Source organism: Columba livia, chromosome 1 (assembly GCF_036013475.1).
Source record: "Columba livia isolate bColLiv1 breed racing homer chromosome 1, bColLiv1.pat.W.v2, whole genome shotgun sequence".
NCBI classification, from domain to species: Eukaryota; Metazoa; Chordata; class Aves; order Columbiformes; family Columbidae; genus Columba; species Columba livia.
Genome location: NC_088602.1, coordinates 27303309 through 27325537, shown reverse-complemented (window position 1 = coordinate 27325537; position 22229 = coordinate 27303309). Strand labels below are relative to the sequence as shown.

Here is a 22229-nt window from a genome sequence, read left to right as displayed (position 1 = left end):
TTCATTTACTTACCTTAAGCCTGTACATTAGGTATTGCTTGCATATATTTTTGCCTGCTTTGCTTTCCTTCTAGAGTCACTTCTAACTGAGCACACTGTGGCCGTGGACCTCTGGACTTAAAAGGACTTGATAGAACCTTTAGAAAAAAATAGAGGAGAAAACTAATGCTTTCTGCTCCCCACAAAATGGCACAAAAATGCATATACCTGCAGTGTGAATGGGATTCTAGATCACTGTGAACTTTTGTTTAAAAACACAGCAGCAAGACAAATGAGAAATAGGTAGCAGTAGTGGATTTTTTTTTATTAACTAATGGTGTTGGTATAAATGGTTTATAATATTAGGTTGGTGCAAAAGTAATTGCAGTTTTGGACCATGAATTTTAAATCATTATAACTAGACTCAAACACTACTTTATTGATCAAAATAGGAACTATTACAATCAAGACATTTTTTCCAACCATTAATAAGTTTGTTTATTCCTGTAACCTAAAAATCCATGCTTTGGGATTCAACGAACTCTTGGAAAGCATTTTCTGCATCCTGCTGGTTGTGGAAGCGTTTTCCCTGCAAGAAGTTTTTGCGATGCTTAAAGAAGTGGAAGTGGGTTGACCAGGGGTCAAGTGAATATGGCAAATGAGGCAAAACTTCGTAGCCCAGTTCGTTCCACTTTGCAAGCGTTGGTTGTGTGACATGCAATCGGGTGTTGTTGCAGAGAAGAATTGGGCACTTTCTGTTGACCAATGCTGGCTGCAGGCATTGCAGTTTTCAGTGCATCTCATCGATTCGCTAAGCATATGTCGCAGATGGAATGGTTTTGCTGGAGTTCAGAAAGCTGTAGTGGATCAGAGTGGCAGCAGACCACCAAACAGTGACTGTGACCTTTTTGGGTGCAAGTTTGGCTTTGGGAAGTGCTTTGAAGGTTCTTCTCAGTCCAGCCACTGAGCTGGTCATCGTCGATTGTCGTATAAAATCCACGTTTCATCACATATCACAATCCAGTTGAGAAATGGTTCATTGTTGTTGTGTAGAATAAGAGGACACTTCAAAACAATGATTTTTTTGATTTTTGGTCAGCTCATGAGGCACCCACTTATTGAGCTTTTTCACCTTTCCAATTTGCTTCAAATGCCAACCAACCGTAGAATGGTCAACATTAAGTTCTTCGGCAGCTTGTCTTGTAGTTGTAAGACGATCAGCTTCAATGATTGCTCTCAACTGGTCATTGTCATCCACTTGCTGGCCCCTATGCTTCTCATCTCCAAGCATCTTGTCCCCTTTGTGAAACTTCTTGAACCACCACTGCACTGTAGGTTCCTTAGAAGTTCCTGGGCCAAATGCATTGTTGATGTTGCGAGTTCTCTCTGCTACTTTATGACCCATTTTGAACTCGAATAAGAAAATCACTCAAATTTGCTTTTTGTCTAACATGATTTCCATAGTCTAAAATAAATATAAAATAAACAGCAAGTAATAAGTCTGCAGCAAAAAAACAAAGTGAGAAAAGCGCATTAAAATTATGTATAGCATAACCACATTTATTTAAGAATGTATTCCAATATCAAACAGCAAATTTCAACAATGCAAAAACTGCAGTTTCTTTTGGACCAACCTAATAGTACAATATAAATTATATTAGTATTGAGTTTTTTGGACTTGGGTGAATGGGGTTTAGAATTGCTTAGGGGAATATCCTGTTCTTTTTGAACACAACTGGCTTCTTCAGTCTTCTTGTGCTGACTGTGAACTGGTTTTTGTTTTCCCAAACAGACTCCAGCAAACACTGGCAATGTTTTTGTGCCAACTGAAGTGGTTATAGCTCGGTGCTGTTAAATTTTAATACCTTGGTTTCTGGTTTTGTTTTATGCTGGTTTTTTGTGTGTCTATCAGGTTGCTATGAAGTACTGCAAGAAATTTGGAAGCGACAAGGTGCGAGTGCTTTCTTTGGTAAAAAATCGAGGGAAAGGAGGAGCAGTCAGGATGGTAATTGATACTTTCATCTCCTTCTCTCTCTGAACTACCTGTGCCCAAACATGCAGAAGATGGAGCTGTGCTGATTGACATTTTGAATTTAATACATTAACAAAATGATTATCAGAAAACTGAGTACAGATCCTATAAATTAAGGCAAAAACTTTTTCAAAACAAGCGTATTTTTAGATCTTGGAAACACTATTTTCTTGCCAGGAAGTTCAATAACAAAGTAACCTTTTCTCTGAGACTTCAAAAGGAAAAAATTTTAGACTTGGATTTCTTGTTCCTGTTAGTTCCACTTAGAAATAGGCTTGCATTTTAAAAGACCAACCAACCAAAAAAAAAACCTTTACAGATTGAAGTAAAGCTTTTGTAGAGAAAATAGAGCTAAATTTGCAAACATTGCTTTCCAGGTCATAGTTGTGGTTTTAAAAACGGCTAATGACAAAACACTCTCATCCAGCAAAGTTTGTGTTTACTGACGCCTGCTCCTATCACCTACGTTCGACAGTAGAACCAGCATAATTTATGCTTTCACATATTAATTTGCACATAGATATTATCATAAAATCATTATGTTCCAAAAATAGCTGTTGGACATTTAAATGGAACATTTTTTTAAGATTAATAACACCTTTTATGTGAAAGAGTGCTATCGTTTACAGATTATTAGTGACTGTATCTTTATTTTAAGCTCTGTCTTTAATATGTCAATTTAATTTTTGTATGATCCACAAATAACTATAGTGAATGGAGAAAACATGAAATTAGAAAGTGTGGAGGGATGTAGTTTTTAAGTTATTCCAAGAGAAAGAGAATGATTCTCTGTGTGATACAGTTTTGCACTGCAGAGCGCAAAGTGGGTGTGTATACTATTACTTGACAGGTTTTTCCAAAATCACACATGCCTGGTTGTGACAGTATGTTTGGCAAACCCACTGCTAATTGTTTTCCTCTCTGGATATCTTCAAAAATCATCAGATATCTCTGACCAAGAATAAGGCAAAACAAGCTGTGACAACAGGTGCGTCACAAACATTTTGCAGTGATATTGTGGCTTAAGACTTATTTCTCAAAACTAATTTAAAATTATCTCATGGATTCTCTTGAAACAGTGTTAGGAAAAAATAGCACTGCATCCTCCTTTCCATAGCTCAAATGACAAAGCAGAGCCATCCAGTGCAGTGGCAGCTGCTCAGCGCAGCTTCTTTGTGCTCCCCTATGTAGCTGACTGTAGCAACTTGTTGCCTCTCATGATTTTGGTTTGTAAAGCTTCTAGTTTGCAAGCTTCTGTGGAGAGGAATTGTTAACCTTTCATGTTCATGCACTGTCTGTCATTGTGGGATGCTAGTCAGTGTGCGAAGTCTCTAGATGTTATTATAATATAAATTGATTAATTGTTGCTAGTAGCAGAACATTAGGACTCACTCCTTGTGTTGAATCTGGGTTACCACTGTTCTAGCTACTATACTAGGTCTTGGCAGTGTCTTGCAGCTAGCTTATGACAAAAAACAATTTTAGAGGTGTTGATCTTTGTTGATTGTATTGATTGCAGGGTGTCTTTATTTCTCGGGGGAAAAAAATTCTTATGGCTGATGCAGATGGAGCTACAAAATTCGCAGATATTGAAAAAGTAGAAGAAGGTCTAGAAAATCTTCAGCCATGGCCAGTGAGTATAAATTTTTGTGGTTTTAGTTTGATACATCTGCATACAGATTGATGTTTATAATTCTCTTCAACGTGAGTTCTCTGAGATCCAGTTGAAGATCTGTGTGTAAGCCTGAAGACCGAGGTGTGAGCTTAGAAGCTGCAAGAATGGGCTGCCAAGAGGTAGTTTCCACAGAGTTCTTGCCTCCTTTGCATTCACTGTGCCCATTTCAATGCAGTACATAATGTTCTATTTACCATTCTTCCTTTGAAGTTTCTCTACTCCGTATAAATACCATGTGTTGCCTACTCAGTTAAAAACCAATTTTTTTCTTTGTTAACTGCTTTGTATTTTCTTTTTATCTGATGTCATCCTATGTACCTTTAAGGATGCATCTTAATTTCACCCTATTTTATAGAGGTTCTCAGAGCTGTTAGTTTAATGACAGTATTTGCAAGAAGTTTTATTGTAAATACAGATTCAAAAACCTGTGGAACAAGACCTCCTCCTTGAATAGTCATTCTCTTCTTGACTTGAAAGGACTGAGGTTTATTTTCTGCTCAAATGCAGATGTGTGAGGTGCTTGTAGCTGTTCCACCAGAGCACCAGAAGTGGGAGTGCAGGGCTGCAAGCTCGTGAGCCGCTGAGCGGCGATGTTTCCCAGCACTCTCTGCTACCAGGGCGACAACAGCTGCTGGTTCTCCAGCATCAGTTCCACACTCTCAAATAGAGCAGATTTGAGAGATTTTGCGTGAGGAGTAGTAGCATGAGGATAATTTTAAATCTTCTGTTTTGATTTGATTTGAGGTTATAATTTTGGCTGGTACTGTGGCATTGTATTTGTTTGAAGGTACATTAGTGAATCAAGTACTTTATTCTGTTATTGCTTCTGCAATTTTGGGAAAACATACATTATATCATTAAGTGCCTAGGAATGCTGAATGCATATCTGGACTGTTTAACACCTCTACAGTACGCATACCTCTGAGGAACAATGTAAGCTAAACCAGACCTGAATAAATTGCAGTAATTTGTATGCACCATATACAAAATGTAATAAATTTTATATGATCTGTTAATTGTAGAAAAGACTGGTTTTTAACCTCAGAAATGTATCAGTAGAGAGAATGCAGCTATAGGAAGCAGAAAAATATACTGCTTTGAAGTTTTTGTTATACAGTTCTCAACAGAAGATTCCACTGATCCGGAAAATATTAGTTTAAGTAATAACTCTGTAATTTGTATTCTTCTGCAGAACCAGATGGCTATTTCCTGTGGTTCTAGAGCTCACCTGGAGAAGGACTCAATAGCGAAGGTTTGTTTCTCTTTTCTGCTGTGTACTAATATTCAAACACTTGAATTATTTGATTATGCCCTACAGATTTTACAGTTAAATAATCAATATTTGTAAAAGAAAGGAACCTAAAAAATAGGAAAAGCCTGTCATAAGTGTATGCATATGCACAATTGTATGCAAAGGATGTGTTCTAGAGATCAGGGACTTTGAACTGGTTTCAGTTAGTGTTCCGATTTATGGATTTGATTTTTCTAGTTGAGAAAATCTTACAAGGAGAGCCTCTGATCCCTGACAGAATTTGTCACTAGTACCCAGTACTGGAGTGGAAGGCAACTGATGAGTTTATTTTCATCGATTCTCTCCCCGTGCAGGAGCTTGATCTGCAGACATTGAGACCTGTTTAAAATGAGTTAGGGATAATTAGAGGCAAACTGTTTGAAGAGTATCTCAAGTCGTGGGAAAGTACTGTAATTTTTCTCTATTACTCATAGTACATTTTTTGAGATTTGAACACACAGGCAGTACTGTTCTGTGTGTGGCTCTTGTGAAATAAACAGTGATGCATAGGCGCACAGTCTTATCTTGCATCTGGTTTTCTGATGTCTTGGCAGACAGTATTTGACAAAGCACAGGCATGGAACTTGTATTGCACAGACGCATTGCTGGACTAATTTTTTCAGCATCATTGGATGTGCTCATCATGTTGAACATTTTCAAGAGTAAGCTTTGTTTATGCTGATGTTTGATATTTGAATTTATTCTAAAATGTATACACAACTACTAAAACAGTTAAAAAAGTTCAAAAGAACTTACACTGGTAATGTTCAGCCCCAGGTAGATCTTTAATTTTTTCTTCTGGTTTATCAGGCGGTATTGGAGTGGTTCATTGGAAAGAGTTGTTGTAAATACTGCTGTGTATATGTTAGCATCCTCAAAAAAAAAAATCCAAAACTTTGATCATTATCAGAAATTAGGATAAATGTTCAATGTGGTACTTGAATGCTTGTAGCACAGAATATACTATTTGCAGTTATTTGTCAGCTGTGCAGCCAGTGTATTCTCGAAATGTTGCTGCTACATGGAGACCATGTAGCTGATAAATTGGAGCCCAGAAAAAATGTTTCATGGTGGTGTGGTAAGGTACCAAAGGTAAATAAATTGTCTTTAGTCTCTTCATATTTCTTTTCACCTTTGAAGGTCCTGCTACATGAGGGGGAGGAATTGGAACAGGACTTTAATGCAGAAGTACAATTTTTAGGATGAGTGTGTCCATCCCTTTCTTCCTGTCTCCCCCCATATTTCTAACTTTCTGATAAGGGATTCACCAACTGGTTACATAGTACTGCTCTGCTTGAAATCTGTAGACCATCTCATCACCCCACTGTCCCTAGACTGGAAAGGAAAGGCTGCATTTGCCACACTGGGAAGAGACTGTTATGTAGTGCAATAGGTATAAAAAAATGCAGAACAATCTTTGAGAAGTTGGGATTTCTCTCTGGGCTTAATGGCATCTAAAACAGTAGAATGAAACTATGAGAAGCAGCTGTATGGGATTTATTATTAAGACCAGAATTTCACACTTAAATTCAGCCTCAAGACATCAAGAATTCTGTTCTGCCTCCAGAATTGTTAATGTACTTTAATGAATCCCTAGTATGACATGAATAAATAGTTCTGGAAGTGATGAACATGACCGAGGAACTCCTTTTTGCAAAGTAAGTGCATGGTTGCATTGGCCGACAATCATGCAGCCTCTTAGAGCTTCCCTTTTGGGACTAGTAGCCTTGTGTTCTTGGTCACACAGTGGTTCACCTTCACCAAAAGAGCTAAAGAATCCACACCAGATCCACCATTCATCTAGGGCTAGAGCACTTAGCTGAGAGGCACGAGCTATTGATTTGAATTTCCTTAAGCCAAAAGCTATTATATAACAAGATAAGCATCTTCTCATTTTTCAAGTGAGGTTTGAAATGATTAGCTTTAAAGGCATCTCTTATCACCCAGAGATGCTTACCGGTTAAGTTGTTGGCTCCTGAAGATTCTGGATGGTATTTTGCTTGCAGTGATATAATCACCTGAATTGAGCTTAAGACCAGCAGTGAGTTCAGAAGCCATTTGTCAGTCAGAGGTCTAGTTGTTCAGAAGCTGTCTTGACTAAAAGACTAGGGGGGATCTTTGCAAACCCAGAGTCCAGCCTCTGGATTCTATGGACAAACTTAACTGTATTATAATTATTATGTCAAGAACAAAAGTGTAACCAAAGAGTAGGCTGGGGGAACATTTACCAGAAACATAAAATACATTTGTGAAAGCAAAAGAGCAAAAGAGTTGACTGTGTAACATTGCTGGATAAATAAAATGAAATATTATATTGCACAGCAGCTGTTACTTCAATCCTGTTTTCACTTGGTCCATCATATACTACAAAAAAGTGCATTCTCTAACTGCATTCCCTTAAGCACCTTAACATGCTATGTGCAGGCTCTGGAGATGACTCAGCCTTGAATGAAAGAAGTGGGTGGCAAACAAGAGATGCTCCTATTTGTTTTTCTTCTAATAACATAAAACTTTAAAAAAAGTGTCATAGTAGCATCTAGAACCCTGCTAGCTTGTTCTCAATTGTTTTTACCTTGTAGCTTTTGAATTTATTTAACCTGTTTAACCAACTTTTAGGAAAATGAGAGGACCAGACAGAAGGAAAAAGTAGCTTGTAAGTGTACAGTGGAACAGAGCATGTAGCATGGCATCCCCCTTCTCCTTCACTCCGCTTTTCCTGGGAGAATTCCCAGACAACCGTGCAGAAGATACTATGGCTGTCCCACTCATGAATTGAAATCCACGTGCAGGTTCCTGCTCCACTTAATAAGGCATTATCCAGAAAGAAAAGCTGCTCTGAATTAGGAAAAGCAGAAAAAAGAACTTAGACTTCTCATATCCTAGGCCGGTGTCCTAACCATGCACATGACTGGCAAGTCTTTTCAGCTGTAATTTTGTTTCACTGTAACAATTAAAAAGTTCTGGTTTCATTCCAGTGCAAAACAAAAACAGTTGACAAGCTTTGAAAGTTATCACGAAACAGGATTGTTGTCCTGTAAGCCAGCTCTGTTCAAACACTTTACTCATAACTTAAATGAAACCATCTAACTTCTTGCCTTTTATCCACAGCGTTCTTACTTCCGAACTCTTCTTATGTACGGGTTCCACTTCCTTGTGTGGTTTCTCTGTGTCAAAGAGATCAGGGACACACAGTGTGGATTTAAACTTTTAACCAGAGAAGCTGCCTTGCGGACTTTCTCAACTCTTCATATAGAACGCTGGTAAATTCTTTCTTTTTTGTTGTTGTTGTTGATTTTTTTCCTAATTGAACACGGTTTTGAAAAAGTAATTTCAGTATTGCAGCTACTATGAAGCATGTGATGTCTGTGTATGAATCCTAGCTGCTTGGTGTAACCAGCTACAGTACAACCTGCATGGCACTTTAGGTTTCTTGTTATGCTAAAATATCCTGGTGATTGCTAGGAATTCCATTCTATTATTAAGATATACTTTAGGAAATAGTTGGGTGTTTAATTTTCTTTTAATGATGATAGGGAGAAGGGGAACAGATGGGCTTACTAGGTTGGGATTTTAAAATAACACCCAACATAAATTGTAGGAAGGATTTTAAGACTACCTTGCTGAGGTTCTAGGTGGCAACAGTTAACACCCAGCAAATCCATTTTACTTTGCCAGGTGGTATAGAAATGTGTAATACTAAGTAGGACATTTTGGTTTTGCTTTGTCGGAGCAACTGGTAATTGATTAGGAGAGGGGAGTAAACAAAAGGAAAATCCCAATAACTCTTCTCTCTTCACCTCTAAAAGCATTTCCGAAGTAAATTTTTTCATTGTGTTTTAATCCACTCGCTGTTTCTGAGAGTCCTGTCTCCTTTTACAGATGTGAGCCGTGCAAGCAGAATAAGAAATAGAGAGCAGCTCTTATTACGATAAGGAAAGCTGAAGAGATTAATCCTATTCAAAACTTTTATCAGTCTATTTTTATGCATCATAACCTCCATAATTCAGTGCTGTTTAACCAAAACACTTTACCTAAACTCCATATCTGATGTTTGTAATTGCTGGAGGCTCCAAGTGCAAGGAAATGCCTACTCTTTGCTTATTTTCTTGCTAGAGTATTTCATGAGCGGACTACTGATAGATCTTATTCATTTAAGACAGTAGAAAATGATGCATAGTCTTTAAATTATTTCAGAGCTCTCTTTTGTTATCATTTAGCTAGAACAGTTCCCTTAAGAGAGTGATACAGTCATGACTACTGTTATGGGACCAAAACACTCTTTTCCAAATACCATAATTTCTGTCAATTTCTTAACCACAACTGTTGCTAAAAAGGATGGCTTGACTAAGTGTAATCAAATCTTTGGAAACTATTGTCTTCATCCAAGAAAATCTAATGGGCTACTGCTTGCTAACAGGGAACAGAATTCATGAACAACATTCCCATACAAAACTGTGTGCAATCCTACAGTCCTAGTCAATTCCAATACACCTACTTTTAGGCTGGGATTTGGTAGTGGTAGTTGAGCTATATTGTTCCTCCAGAGTGGGGTTGCAAAGGTAGCGTTTGGGTGCACAAATCCAGTGTGGAATGCAGAGCTTCCTTTGAATTGAATCTGGAATTGTGAGTGGTCAGCATTCAGAAAATCACTTTCCTAGCTGAGTTTTTTGCTTATTGCCCTGAAGAAAACTGTACCTGAGCCGGACATATGATTTGTGCTGCTACCTCCAAAACCAAACTTGATCTATAAGGTTCTGTAAATGTCGTGTTTCCTAAGTACATGGTTAAATCTAGATGTGAGGCCCGGAAGTGCACAGCTCAAAATCTCCCTGTTTAACTTCACTTTACAAATTAACTGCTTCAAGAAGAAATATGGAAAGAAGTGAATGAGGATAATCAGTTTAACCTGTAAAAATGCAGTCTTCAATAATATACTATTTTAAATTGAAGATTTTTAAAATAATTGTGCTTATTGGTCAAACATATTATGTAAAGTGTTCTGGTTTTTGTTAAAAAAAATCTAAACAAGCTTTCTTCTGCCACTCAGATTCTCTGGCAACAAAGGAATGAAAGAGTAAAAATAATTGTCCTGTACCCCATTATCCAGGAATCGAGGCAACAAAAAAGGGATATTGCTAACTTATTTTTTAGTAGTTATATTGCTGATGTGGAGCACACCAGATCTTCATGTCTTGGTGTGTTAATTCATTGTGCCTATATGTGCTGCTATAAAATTAGCCTTCTCTTCTTGCTCATTTATTTACAGTAATCCATAAACTAATCCCCTGAGTGTTTTCTGATTTATCTGAAATGTACTGGTTAGTGACGAAGAATGTTTCTTTCTTTGTCAAGAAAAGAATAACTCAAATTCTTCAAATAAACAGCTTTCAGATACTTCCAAGTCACAAATTTGCCTAAAAAAACAATAGGGTTTCTTTTATTTGGTTTAATTTTCTGCCAAAGCAGACAATATGTTGTCTGTTTTTATCCTCTTCAGTCCTTCAGCAGTGTCTGTGCTTCCCTGCCCTCATTTTCATACTTATTGGCTAATTTAAACCAAATCTGACAAAACAGTACAGATTTCAAGATAAAAGCTTTGGCAAGTTTTGTGGAAACTGAAACCCCCAGAGAGGAGAGAATCTCAGATTATTGCCACTGCTGAAGAAAAAAACTACAGTAAGAAGTCAGAAGTTACTTAGCACCTTCACAGGTTGCCATTCAGCGTGTGTAACTGGAAGGTAACATGTCAGTGCACAAAACAGAGTACTGTCCCTTTCCCAGTTGGTATTTATAAGATCTGGAAATAAACTGGGAGATGGGGAGGTATGAACATGTGGGGAAAGTGGCTATAGTGAAGAAATGATAGTCGTAAGTGAAATTTCTACGTTGTTCATACAGGTGGGATAATTGCACGTGAAAATTATATGGGGACATCAAATATGGATCTCATAGAACCATACATTGGACTCTTTTGTATGCAATAATGTAAGAATGTGACATAGCCTAGTAATGGAAACTACTTATTTTAAGCAAAACTGGCCCGTAATATCTTTGCATTGCATAGCATGTCTGTAAAAAGGAAAATAAAAACTGGTTAGACATTGTGCCGTGAAGGTTCTGTACATATCATGAGTACAAAGGTGTAAGAGGAAGAAACAGCAGTCAGTGTTATATTTCTGCTCACCCAGAACAACGAGTCCCTAACTGGGTCACAGAAGAACTCATTCATACCGACACCATCAGCAGGGGGTTGCAGAGAAACCACCATCTTGATATTGGGCACCAGGCTCTGAAATCTGTGTTTATTACCTCCTCTGCATCACTGCATTGGGGCTATTTGACATATGAAGAAATTTATTTGATTTCTTTTGAATATTAAAATCCCATTAGCTAAGTGCAGTTCTACTACATATTAAAAGAAGAATTCAGTTCAGTATGGTCAGTGCTCAGATATTCTGGTGAAAATGGAGGTGAGTGCTGGGGAATATCCAAAAAACAAGCAGCATTTAATAGGATAAAAGCTGTCTTGAGAGCCAGCACGCTCGGCATGGGGTCTGTTGAGGGCTCCCCCACTGCTGAACTGGAGCTTGTTGTGAGCTGCTGAAGAGAATGAACATGGTTGGGTTTCTGCAGAAACTTAATCTGTCCTGTCTGTTCAAGTTTTGTCAGGCTCAGATATTTTGAGGTATTACAGTGTTAAATGAGTTCTTACAGGAGAACATAATAAATATTTAGACAAAACATTAATACATAACATATTTACTCATATTAATATAAAATGGCTATAAAATTGGCTATCTAATATTTCCTACCCTGAACTGTCAAGCTTACTGCTCAGCTGGAATGTAAATATGCACACATAAGGAACAGAATTTTCTTCATCACATCTGGAGTGCGTCTACTTGTCATCTAGCCTCCCTTCTTAGACAACAGAAGAAACAATTTTAGGATGTAATTCATTTCATCCTAATATAGGCCTCTAAAATGCACCAGGTGAAGTGCAGCTGACAAATACCTGTTTCTTGCCCTCGACTGTAAATGGACTCTAGGCAGTTTGTACAGAAGGTGTTATCTCTGCTGTAGATGGCTGAAGTTCAGCCGGGTAGATTCGACTCACAGTGTAGTAATTTGTAGGAAAAAACGTGTCAGGTTGGTGGTGCCTCAGCTGCATTGAAAGGATAAACTACTCAGTAAATCCTGAAAGTAGTAAGTTGGAAGAAGAACTACTGAAGTAATTTTGTATCAAATGCAGTTCAGTTTCTGTGCTATACCAGCAGTGTCTGTTGTTTCTGGAGAGAAAAAGCCTGAGGAATTCTTCCCTTTGGATAAAGGAATCAAGTAGAGTCTTTGCAAGAGAGCACCTGTGCTGAATTAACATGGGACAATAGGAGACTGCCCTGAAGTGCTGGAAATGGTCAATACTGCTCCAAAAGGCAGAGCAGTGATACAGGTTTTATTTCTGTTTCTCTCAGCAGGCTGGTAACATACCTCACTCAAAGAGCGAGGGTTAGGGACACTGCCTCTTTCTCGGAAGCTGAGCATCTTACACTCTGGTAAGATGTTGATGTAAACAACATGGCTATTCTGCTGCTAGGTCAGGCAGGCTGACAGATTTCTGTTTCCATACTTTAAGAGCTATCAGAGACACCAAAAAAGTGTTTTCAGGGTTTTGCCCGCACCACGTATAAAATGGAGCCTTGTGTTTCCATCTTCGCCTTTCATAGGAAAAGCAGGGGGCAAATTTCAAGATCTTCCTTTAAATGATCTTATGTGTATCTTTGACAGTTTCATTATTAGTTTAATCATAAGGAAATAACCTGTATCAGCTGCATTAAGAATGAAAAACTAATTGCTTAGAATTCACTTTTTTCTGCTTACTTCATGCTCTTTCTATTCCAGTTGACATTGAATTGAGTATCATCTCTTTAATGTTAAAAATACTAGAAAACCGAGACCGCAATTTTCCTCTTGCTGTGCTGAATTTGATTTATAGATGCTTATATTTAGAAAATCTTAAAAGCAAACTGGGAAATACTGTTTTATCAGCATGGTGATAAGGATCATTAACACTTTTTAAAGAGAAACCAAGATATTTCCTGTAATATTTTGTTCATCTAACTCCGAAGTTTAGAAAACATCAGTAGGTATTGCAAACTGGTTATATATTTGATGATAAGAAATCGTGCCCACATCCTAAACTATCTTTTTTTGACTTTTTTGTTTAAGTGCCCTTTCGAGAACCAGCTGTCAACATATGAATATAAACCAAACATTCTTGAAATTTACTTTCTAAATAGCAAAGTTTTGACATCAGTTTGAAATGAGAGCAACCTTTTGAACACAGAACATATGCTTTGCATTTTAGGTTCTGAATCTGATTACACCACTAATTATTTTTCAGAAATGGATGGAGCACATTTTTTAAATTAAAACTTAAAAGAAAATTAAAAGGGATATTTTTAAAGCATAATAGAGACAGTTGGAATTACCCGCTTTCAGACTTGAAAAGGAGCTCTAGTTCTGCATCTACAGTCTTGACCTGAGACATGTAACTGTTTTATGTTAAATTTTAATGCACAGGAGGAAAATTGGAAAATCAAGTGGTCTCAACTGGCAGAATTTTCCTATCCTGAATTTGGCCATTGATTTCTTGTGACTACCCAAAATAATCATTGATTTTCTTCCAGCCAGAAAATGTCTTTCCTTACCAAGGAGAACTAGACGTGGCAGCAGTTACTGTCCTACCTGGAATATTGGTTAAAAAAAAAAGGGAAATTCAAAATATAGTTCTAGTCCAGGCTTGATTGACATACGTTTGTAAAGTGGCAATTTAAAATTAGATTAAGCAACTTGGCAGATTAGATTAAATTGTTGCTATTACTTTTGTCTATAAAAATTACCTTGTGCACTGAACAAGCCATGCTGTTTCACATTTAAAACTCAAATGCTCAATATAAAAAATTAATGTTTGTTTCTCCAGTTTGTCACTAATCTCTAAATATGAGTCTCTATATAAAAATTACAGAAAAATAAGCATTCCTGTTGCTACAGGGATTTTTTTCCACTTCTTTGGCATTGTAGACCAACACGAGCAGTGGAATTGTTTTTTCCTGGTTTTGCGCATGATAAGAATTGTTTATGAATGTCTAATGAACGCAGAAGTATTTTGCTGTTATAGCTCTGTTTGGTTTGTCTTTTAAAAAACTCCTGTTCCTGGCAGACATATGTGGACTTTCAAAAGCCCCGGTACAGCGAGAGCAGGACTGGCAGTCTAATCCTCTTGACACCTTGTTTCATTCTTACACTTCTTTGGCCATAGAAAGTTTTCTCTGTCCATTAAGAGTTTACTGGGTATTTACACACAACAAAACCCACGGTGTAGAGAAGCCCTAAATTCCAGTTAAAACAATATAACTGTTAAAGCCACACAGATGATTAAGGGAGTGGCGCATCTCCCTTATGAGGAAAGGCTGAGGGAGCTGGGTCTCTTGAGCTTAGAGAAGAGGAGACTGAGGGGTGACCTCACTAGTGTTTATAAATATGTAAAGGGTGAGTGTCACAAGGATGGAGCCAGGCTCTTCTCTGTGACAACCAATGGTAGGACGAGGGGGAATGTGTACAAACTGGAACACAGGAGGTTCCACTTAAATATAAGAAGAAACTTCTTCTCAGTGAGGGTGCCAGAACACTGGAACAGGCTGCCCAGGGGGTTGTGGAGTCTCCTTCTCTGGAGACATTCAAAACAAACCTGGACACATTCCTGTGTGACCTTATCTGGGTGTTCCTGCTCCAGCAGGGCAATTGGACTAGATGATCTTTTGAGGTCCCTTTCAATCCCTGACATTCTGTGAACTGAAGGCCTAATTTTGATATTTGAAACACTTAATATTGGAGCAGTAAGATGAGAGTCCTACTGCAATATTAAAATACAGAATAATTTTGCAGGATAGATATTTTATAAACTGAAGCATTTTTAAGGGGTCAGTTTAAAAGGGTTGAATTCAGTTAAACTCCTATGAACTTGGTGTTCAACTGAATTTTAGTCAGCATCGTCTTAAACTGTAACTTAAACAAAAGTCATGTGGATAAGTTTTTCTCTTCCTGTATTTTACACTTCATGTTTGTGTTAATTAACACTTAATGGAGCCAGTATTAAACATAGATGGGGAAGTTGTTTGGGTGTCTTAATTTTGGTCACTTACATTGGAGCCTGAATTCAGTCAGGCTGGAGCCAAACCTCGGTGTTCCAAGCTGTGTCCCTCCTCCACAGAGGCTCCTACTTCCACTCAGCACAGCGGGATCCGGTGAAGCAGGTGGTGTGAATATCTCTCTGCTGTTTCTAAGGGCAGTTCTGTCACACGGTAACTGGACACAAATGGCTTCATGTCAGAACACGTGTTGCACTCATCAACTCATCCACTGGAGTTGCTTTGATCTCCTCCAGGGTCAGCTCCAGCTCACATACCCACACTTAAATCCGGACTATAGAACCTTCTGTGTGGTTCTTCTGTACCATCTGCATCTGGTGATCTGCAGTATGGGTGAAATACTATCAGTGTGTTGAGTACACTGCGATCTACATGGACCTGTTAGACCAGGTCCAGAGCAGGGCCATGAAAATGATCAGAGGGTTGGAACCCCTCTCCAAACACCTCTCCTATGGGGAAAAGCTGAGAGAGTTGGGGCTGTTCAGCCTGGAGAAGAGAAGGCTCTGGGGAGACCTTATTGTGACCTTTTGGTACTTCAAAGGTCCTATAAGAAAGATGGGGATAGACTTTTTAGCAGGGTCTGTTACAATAGGACAAGGAGAAACAGTTTTAAAGTACAACAGGGAAGATTCAGGCTAGACATGAGAAAGATACTTTTTATAATGAGGGTGGTAGAACACTGGCCCAGGTTGCCCAGAGAGGTGGTAGATGCCACATCCATGGAGACATCCCAGGCCAGGCTGGACGGGGCTCTGAGCAACCTGATCTGGCTGAAGATGTCCCTACTTATTGCAGTGGGGGTTGGACTAGATGACCTTTGAAGGTCCCTTCCAACCCAAACTATTCTATGATTCTATATTCCCCCATCAACTATTTTAGTAGGCATATGAGGTGTACTGAAAGGCGGCGGGGAACAGGGGAATAAAAAAGGTATCCTAGCGGTTCCTACAGAAGTCATTCTCATTTCAGCTTTGAATAGGATATTTTTAATTTCAGGGTATGTCCACTTTTGCACAAACGGCAACCATATGTAACAATATTAGTTTTCAACCTGATTAAGTAAGTCCTGTGCTTTTAATCTTTTACTTTGAGCACTGTAGTTCACCTATTTAGTGTTTTTGTACTGTGATGTATATGCTGACATTCCAGTAATCGCTTGTCCACTAGAAATTGGTGCAAGTAACTATTAGCTCACTAGGCTACTACTTTATGTAGTAATATTTTTAGAGCAGCTCATATGGTATAATTCATCAGACAATTATTCTGTGTCTCTTAAGATTTTTAGTCAGTTAAGTAGTAACTATTACAAAATTAGGTTTAGTCTTAATATACATGACTCATAAACATTCAAAGGTGAATACATGGGAGTTTTGGCTTACAAATATAAAATGTCAGCAAAAAATAAATAATACAACTTCAGTAGAAGAGACCATGGCATAATTAATAAAATAATATTCAACCCGCATTTCAAGATGTTGCCAGTTAGTGCTGGGCCAGGAGCTAAACAGCAAAACAGCTGCTCACTCGCCTTTCCTTCTCTGGAGGGAAAGAAGGGAAGGAGGAGGATAGATTCCTGGGTTGAAAAAGAAACAGATTTAATAAAATAATAATAAAAATGACACAAAACCAATATTTAGACATTAGAACGCGTGCTCCCAGCAATGAAGATGGACACTGCGAGCACAGCGAGTTCAGTGGAGATGCGGAGAGCAACAGCTGGGCACAAGGAAGGTTCTGGAACCAGCCCCTGGGAGCAGCAATGGGAGCAGGACCCCCCCAGGGACGGCAGCCGTGGAGGAAAGAGGGCTGTTCCCAGCAACTTCCTGCTTAAATATGGAATGTGCCATTCGTCCTATCAAATACTGGCATTGGCCAACTTGAGTCATCTGTCCTGGATCCTCTCCTCTTCACATTACACATCTGCTTACCTGCAGAAGATGGGAAATTAAGGGGCGAACTTGGCTTACCAATCAATAAGTATCAATGTCAGTGAGCTCTTACATTCTATCATGCCAAGTCCCAAACATTGGAGAGTTACTGGAAGAAAACGTTAACTCCATCCTAGAGTGTTATCTTCTTATTCTTTTACTACATTCAAAACAAAGGCCTATGCCAATATCAACAAGAAAATTAAGTTACCTCCTGGAAAATTACGTTGGTTAAATCAAACCAGCACAAAATAAAAGAGTGAAAAGGCAAGGCTGCTTGGAGCAGAATCAGTTCACTGAGGTAAAAAAACTACATCCTGTAGCTTTTTAATGACAATTAAAAGACCTATGTCCTAATCAAAATCAGATTTACAAAGCTGTTCTAAATTCTCTATACAAAATAACTGTAGTCTCCGTAGATAACCTCTGTTTATGCTGCCTTTGCATGTTTTACTGCTATCCAGAGGGATATCAGTTGCTGTCCTGTAACACACACATGTACAGCATGAGCTCAGGTTGATGCATGTTTGGTAATGATTTCACCAGCATGCCAGCCTGTTGTGGTCCGTACTTCAGTGGGAACCCACATGTATGTGGCCGATCAAAGTGAGCATTTCAAAGTGGACTTCTGTTGTTGAATCATTAGTAGTTTTGCAGTAATGCCCTGTGCTGCTTTAAAGGAGAGAATGGCTTGAAGCAGAAGGAATTAACATCTGAACTTGGCTAGCCACCTGCTCACGTATGTCTTTTCGCCTGCTCTTGATCACCTATCTGTCCCTTTCTACCCTTTCTGTACTGTTAAATGGGATTACCAATTACTTGAATTCAAGTAACCCTTGAAGCATGAACAAATAATGTTATTTTTATTGCATACATCCTGTCCAGTGGCAAAAGTCTTGGTGTTTTGTGTTTTTTTTTTCATTTCAAAAGAAAACTGTCTTGGACTTAGCAATGAGAATTTAAGGAGATTCTAAACTTATGAAGTTACTGAGAGAAAAGTGTTGAATTGTATTTGACTGCCTCACAGACGCATATTCAAGACCTATCTAAGCTGGTTTAGAGCATCTGTTCCATTGACTTCAAACTGGAAACCTTACCAACAGCTTGACCAAAACATTTCCATTTCCTTAACATTGAAGGTTTAGTTCCCTGGGAAAAAAAAAAGAAAAACCCTCTGTGTTTGGATATACGTTGAGTCTGGTAGAAATCAAATATGGACAATGTTGACCATTTTTCCATACAGACTAGTATTTTTTAAGATTTGGGGTTGGGGGGCAGCTTAAATTCCAATTAATAGAACTTATTTAAGAAACAAGAACACCCCTGTTGGCATTTGAAGACTACAAAGATGGGGGGAAAAAGACCTAGTAAACAATATATCTAAAAAATTTAACCAAAATTACCAGAACCTTCATAATTACAATTTGCACTCACCCTTGTCAATAGTAGGTACTGGTAGTTTCATATGCTGATTTCTACATGAGCATTACAACCTGTAGTTGCCAAAACACTTTTCTAATATCGAAAGCCTCAGTGCCTTGAATCCAGAAGGTCTGTTTGAGCATGCAGTTGCTATAATGAAACACACCAACAATTCTCTGTGCAGAGAATGGAGAGGCTTAAAGAGTATTTTAGACAAACTGGGCAGGGAGGGGTGGCTGACTTAGAGTAGGATCACTTCCCCAACTCATTTTGCTGCACAACCTGCAAAAAATTGTACCAGCATTGAGGTGCTGGAGAGTGTTCAGAGAAGGGCAATGAAGCTGGTGAGGGGCCTGGAGCACAAGTCTGATGAGAAGAGGCTGAGGGAACTGGGGCTGTTCAGCCTGGAGAAAAGGAGGCTGAGGGGAGACCTGATCGCTGTCTGCAACTACCTGAAAGGAACTTGTAGCATGGAGGGTGTTGGTCTCTTCTCCCAAGTAGCAAGTGATAGGACAAGAGGAAATTACCTCAGATTGCACCAGGGAAGGTTTAGATTGGATATTAGGAAAAAATTCTTCATGGAAAGGGTTGTCAGGCATTGGAACAGGCTGCCCAGGGAAGTGGTTGGAGTCACCATCCCTGGAGGTATTCAAAAGACATGTAGATGAGGTTCTTAGGGACATGGTTTGGAGATGGACTTGGCAATGCTAGGTTAACGGTTGGATTCTATGATCTTAAAGGTCTTTTCCAACCAAAATGCTTCTATGATTCTGTGATTGTTATCTGTGTATTAGCTGTGTTCTGAGCTGCTTAGTCAGGGACATTAATTTCCTTTTCGTGTGCATCTGACCTGTAGAGCATTAGTATCGACTTCATAACCGAACACAAACCTCCTTAAATCAGGCAAGGAATTTAATTAACAGTGCCACCATCTTTATTCTGGAAATAAGTGTGACTGTGTTTGCTGTTTCTTGTTCTACTTCAGGGCGTTTGATGTGGAACTTCTATATATAGCTCAGTGCTTTAGGATACCTATAGCAGAAGTTGCTGTCAACTGGACCGAAATCGAAGGTATGGAAATTGTTTACATTCTTGTAATATTCCTTATGTGTCAATGCAGAATAAAGTATCCAAGCATCTTTCCGTATTTTACCCAGTTTTGATAACACACAGCCTTCTTTACGTACAAATTTTGAATTTCATGTCCTCTCCAGCCTTCTGCCATGACATGGTACAGGAAGAGTAGGTGAAGGGATAGCAAGGGAGAGAAACTCTGCACTCCAACTGCACACAGAAGTAGGTAGTTACACTGCTAGGACAGAGCACTACTTTGGCATGTCCTGTAATGTGTTAATAAAAACACTGTACAAAAAGTCTGGCCATAATTGTTTATCGATTCAACTCCGCTGTGTCTCGCCTTCCAAAATTCTCAGCCCACCTATTAAAGCCTCCTCTAGGGCACCCTCTCTTCTAAAGTTGTTATGTTCTTTCAGACCTGTGGGGAGGTCTCTGTTACTGAGTTACTGGAAAGTGTAGCTCCATACATATTTCTTCATGGCAGAGCCAGCCAAGAGGTTCTGCTTCTGCTCACTTCCTCTGTCCCAGCAAATACAGTTCCTTATTTTTTCCTTTTTTTTTTTTTTGGTGGGGGGGTTGGTCTTGGGTTTTTTTTTGTTTGGTTGGTTTTTCTCTTCTCAGCACAACCCCTTGACAACAGAAAGTATAATGAACTGCAATGATGATGAAGGGTGCAAGCAAGTAGAGAACATCTTAAACCAACTTTACTAGAAAAGAAATGTTTTCTTTCAATGCAGTTCCACATGCATTTTGCAGCTAATACAAATGATAGCAAAGATGGAAGAGGGCTTGGTTTCATAGTGTGGGTTCCCTACCTTGCCTGAAGACTGGCACATTCATATTATTGCTGTAAGACAGAAGGTGGTGGTCCTCTTCTTCCAAGTCACTAAGAAATCATTTGCTTACTTATTGGTGTTTAGGTCCCTATTTACTTGAACAAAACCTTGTCGCAGACAAGACTATGCACTTTAACTTTCCTTTAACTTTTAGTCAGCCCTGAATTGGTCAGGCAGTTGGCCCAGATGATTATTGTAGGTCCCTTCCTACTGAAATTATTCGGTTCAGTTCAGTTTGGTCCTTTCTGTCCTGTCCTGTTCCGTTCCATTCCATCTTCTGACATACATGGAATTACTGTGCTGCTTACAAACTAGAATCTCCCACTTACGGTATAATGTAATTACTGTAAAGCAATAACTTTCGCAGTATAAGTGTTTATTAGTGCTCAGGTCTAGGTTGTGGGGCTGAATGTGCTGAGAATGCAGAGGTTCGTGACTACTTAAATGTGTGTCTTGCCCATGCTTATTTTTTCTAACAACGTCCTTCTGATTTTCTTCTCCATTAATCACAGGTTCTAAGTTAGTTCCCTTTTGGAGCTGGCTGCAGATGGGCAGGGATCTTCTTTTTATACGACTGCGATATATGACTGGTGCCTGGCAGCTTGAAACAAGAAAATGTAATTAGGTTATTTACATTTTCCAAATATATCATTATACTTAATGGAACATGAGAACAGTTTCAATCAAGTGAAGTGGTGATGAAAGCTGAGGTAATTCTTCATTGCTCTTGTTGTATGTTTCATTTTTGCAGCATGTATATGTTTTATAAGATTGTCAGCAGGGAATTTGTATGAAGTTTTGAAAAGCCAACACATTTCCAAAACTATTTTCTTATCTAGTAATCAGTTTTTATTTTTAAAAGTAACTTTAACGTGTCTTATAAATTCACTCAAATAAATATATCTGCTTTTGTCTCATCCTAAATTTGGAATTTTCTTACAAATATTAAAAAGAGGCACTCTGTTCTACATTGTGCAATATTGTGTTGTGAGTGACCACAGCCATTTGTTCCTTTAGTATCTGGAAACAGATGGACATATTGCAACTTGGTATGATCAATCATGGTTCATGCTGATGTATGTTTGGATTCAGTGTTATGGGAAACACTAATGGGTTTTACTGAGTTGTAACAGTAATATTCATAAGGCTGTTCTAAGAACTTGCAGTAGTCTCTTGACATTCCAAATGTTTTTGTCTGAGGCTGAAATATTTTGTCTGCGATGAAACTGCATATCAACTCCAGACTATAGAAGGTCCAAGAAAAAGCACATTTTGTTTTAAAATCTTGTCTTTTATAAATATCTTTGGTTCATATGTACTAAATAATAGTGCATGCTCAAGGCTAGGAGTCCTTGGCATCTCCAAATTTGTAGTGAAAGGGTATGGAAAGCTAATTCAGAGCATACAAAAATGAGACCAAATGTACATTGGGGGCCTGTGCGTTAGCAATGCCAGTTTGAAGTTGTCAGCCCTCAAACGAGATCAGAGAGGGAGGGAAGTGTCTGGTGTCTTTCTTAGTGACGTCTTTCTCTGTTAGAGTGCACAGGTTTCAGTGGTGCTTTCAAAACAGTTGTGGATTGCCAACAAACTAAGCCAATCTTTCTTTTGGAAACCTGTACAAATATGAGCAGATGTAAAGAAAGAATGGTGTATGGTTGTACTTTCACATATGATTTCACTGGTGACTTTTCTTACTCTTTCTGCAATATTGAGTTTTGTTCTTTCTAGGGTTACCTCAGTTTTCTATACACTGAAGTGTTGGAATAAATTCTCAAAAAGCA

At 38.6% G+C, this 22229-nt stretch overlaps 1 protein-coding gene across 4 annotated transcripts in view; it reads left to right on the top strand.

The window, feature by feature from the left end:
- ALG5 (ALG5 dolichyl-phosphate beta-glucosyltransferase) overlaps window positions 1-22229 on the top strand; it is a 25874-nt gene extending 3645 nt beyond the window's left edge. For 2 of the 4 annotated variants that reach the window (XM_065052236.1, XM_021300502.2), the window contains exons 5-10: window positions 1892-1984; window positions 3531-3644; window positions 4879-4938; window positions 8086-8237; window positions 19521-19606; window positions 20961-22229. In XM_065052236.1, the coding sequence (XP_064908308.1) occupies window positions 1892-1984; window positions 3531-3644; window positions 4879-4938; window positions 8086-8237; window positions 19521-19606; window positions 20961-21073 (618 nt within the window). In that variant the 3' untranslated portion in view covers window positions 21074-22229. Of the gene's footprint in view, window positions 1-1891; window positions 1985-3530; window positions 3645-4878; window positions 4939-8085; window positions 8238-12449; window positions 12531-19520; window positions 19607-20960 lie in introns of all 4 variants that reach the window. The other 2 variants (XM_065052228.1, XM_065052221.1) reach the window with 2 other exon arrangements.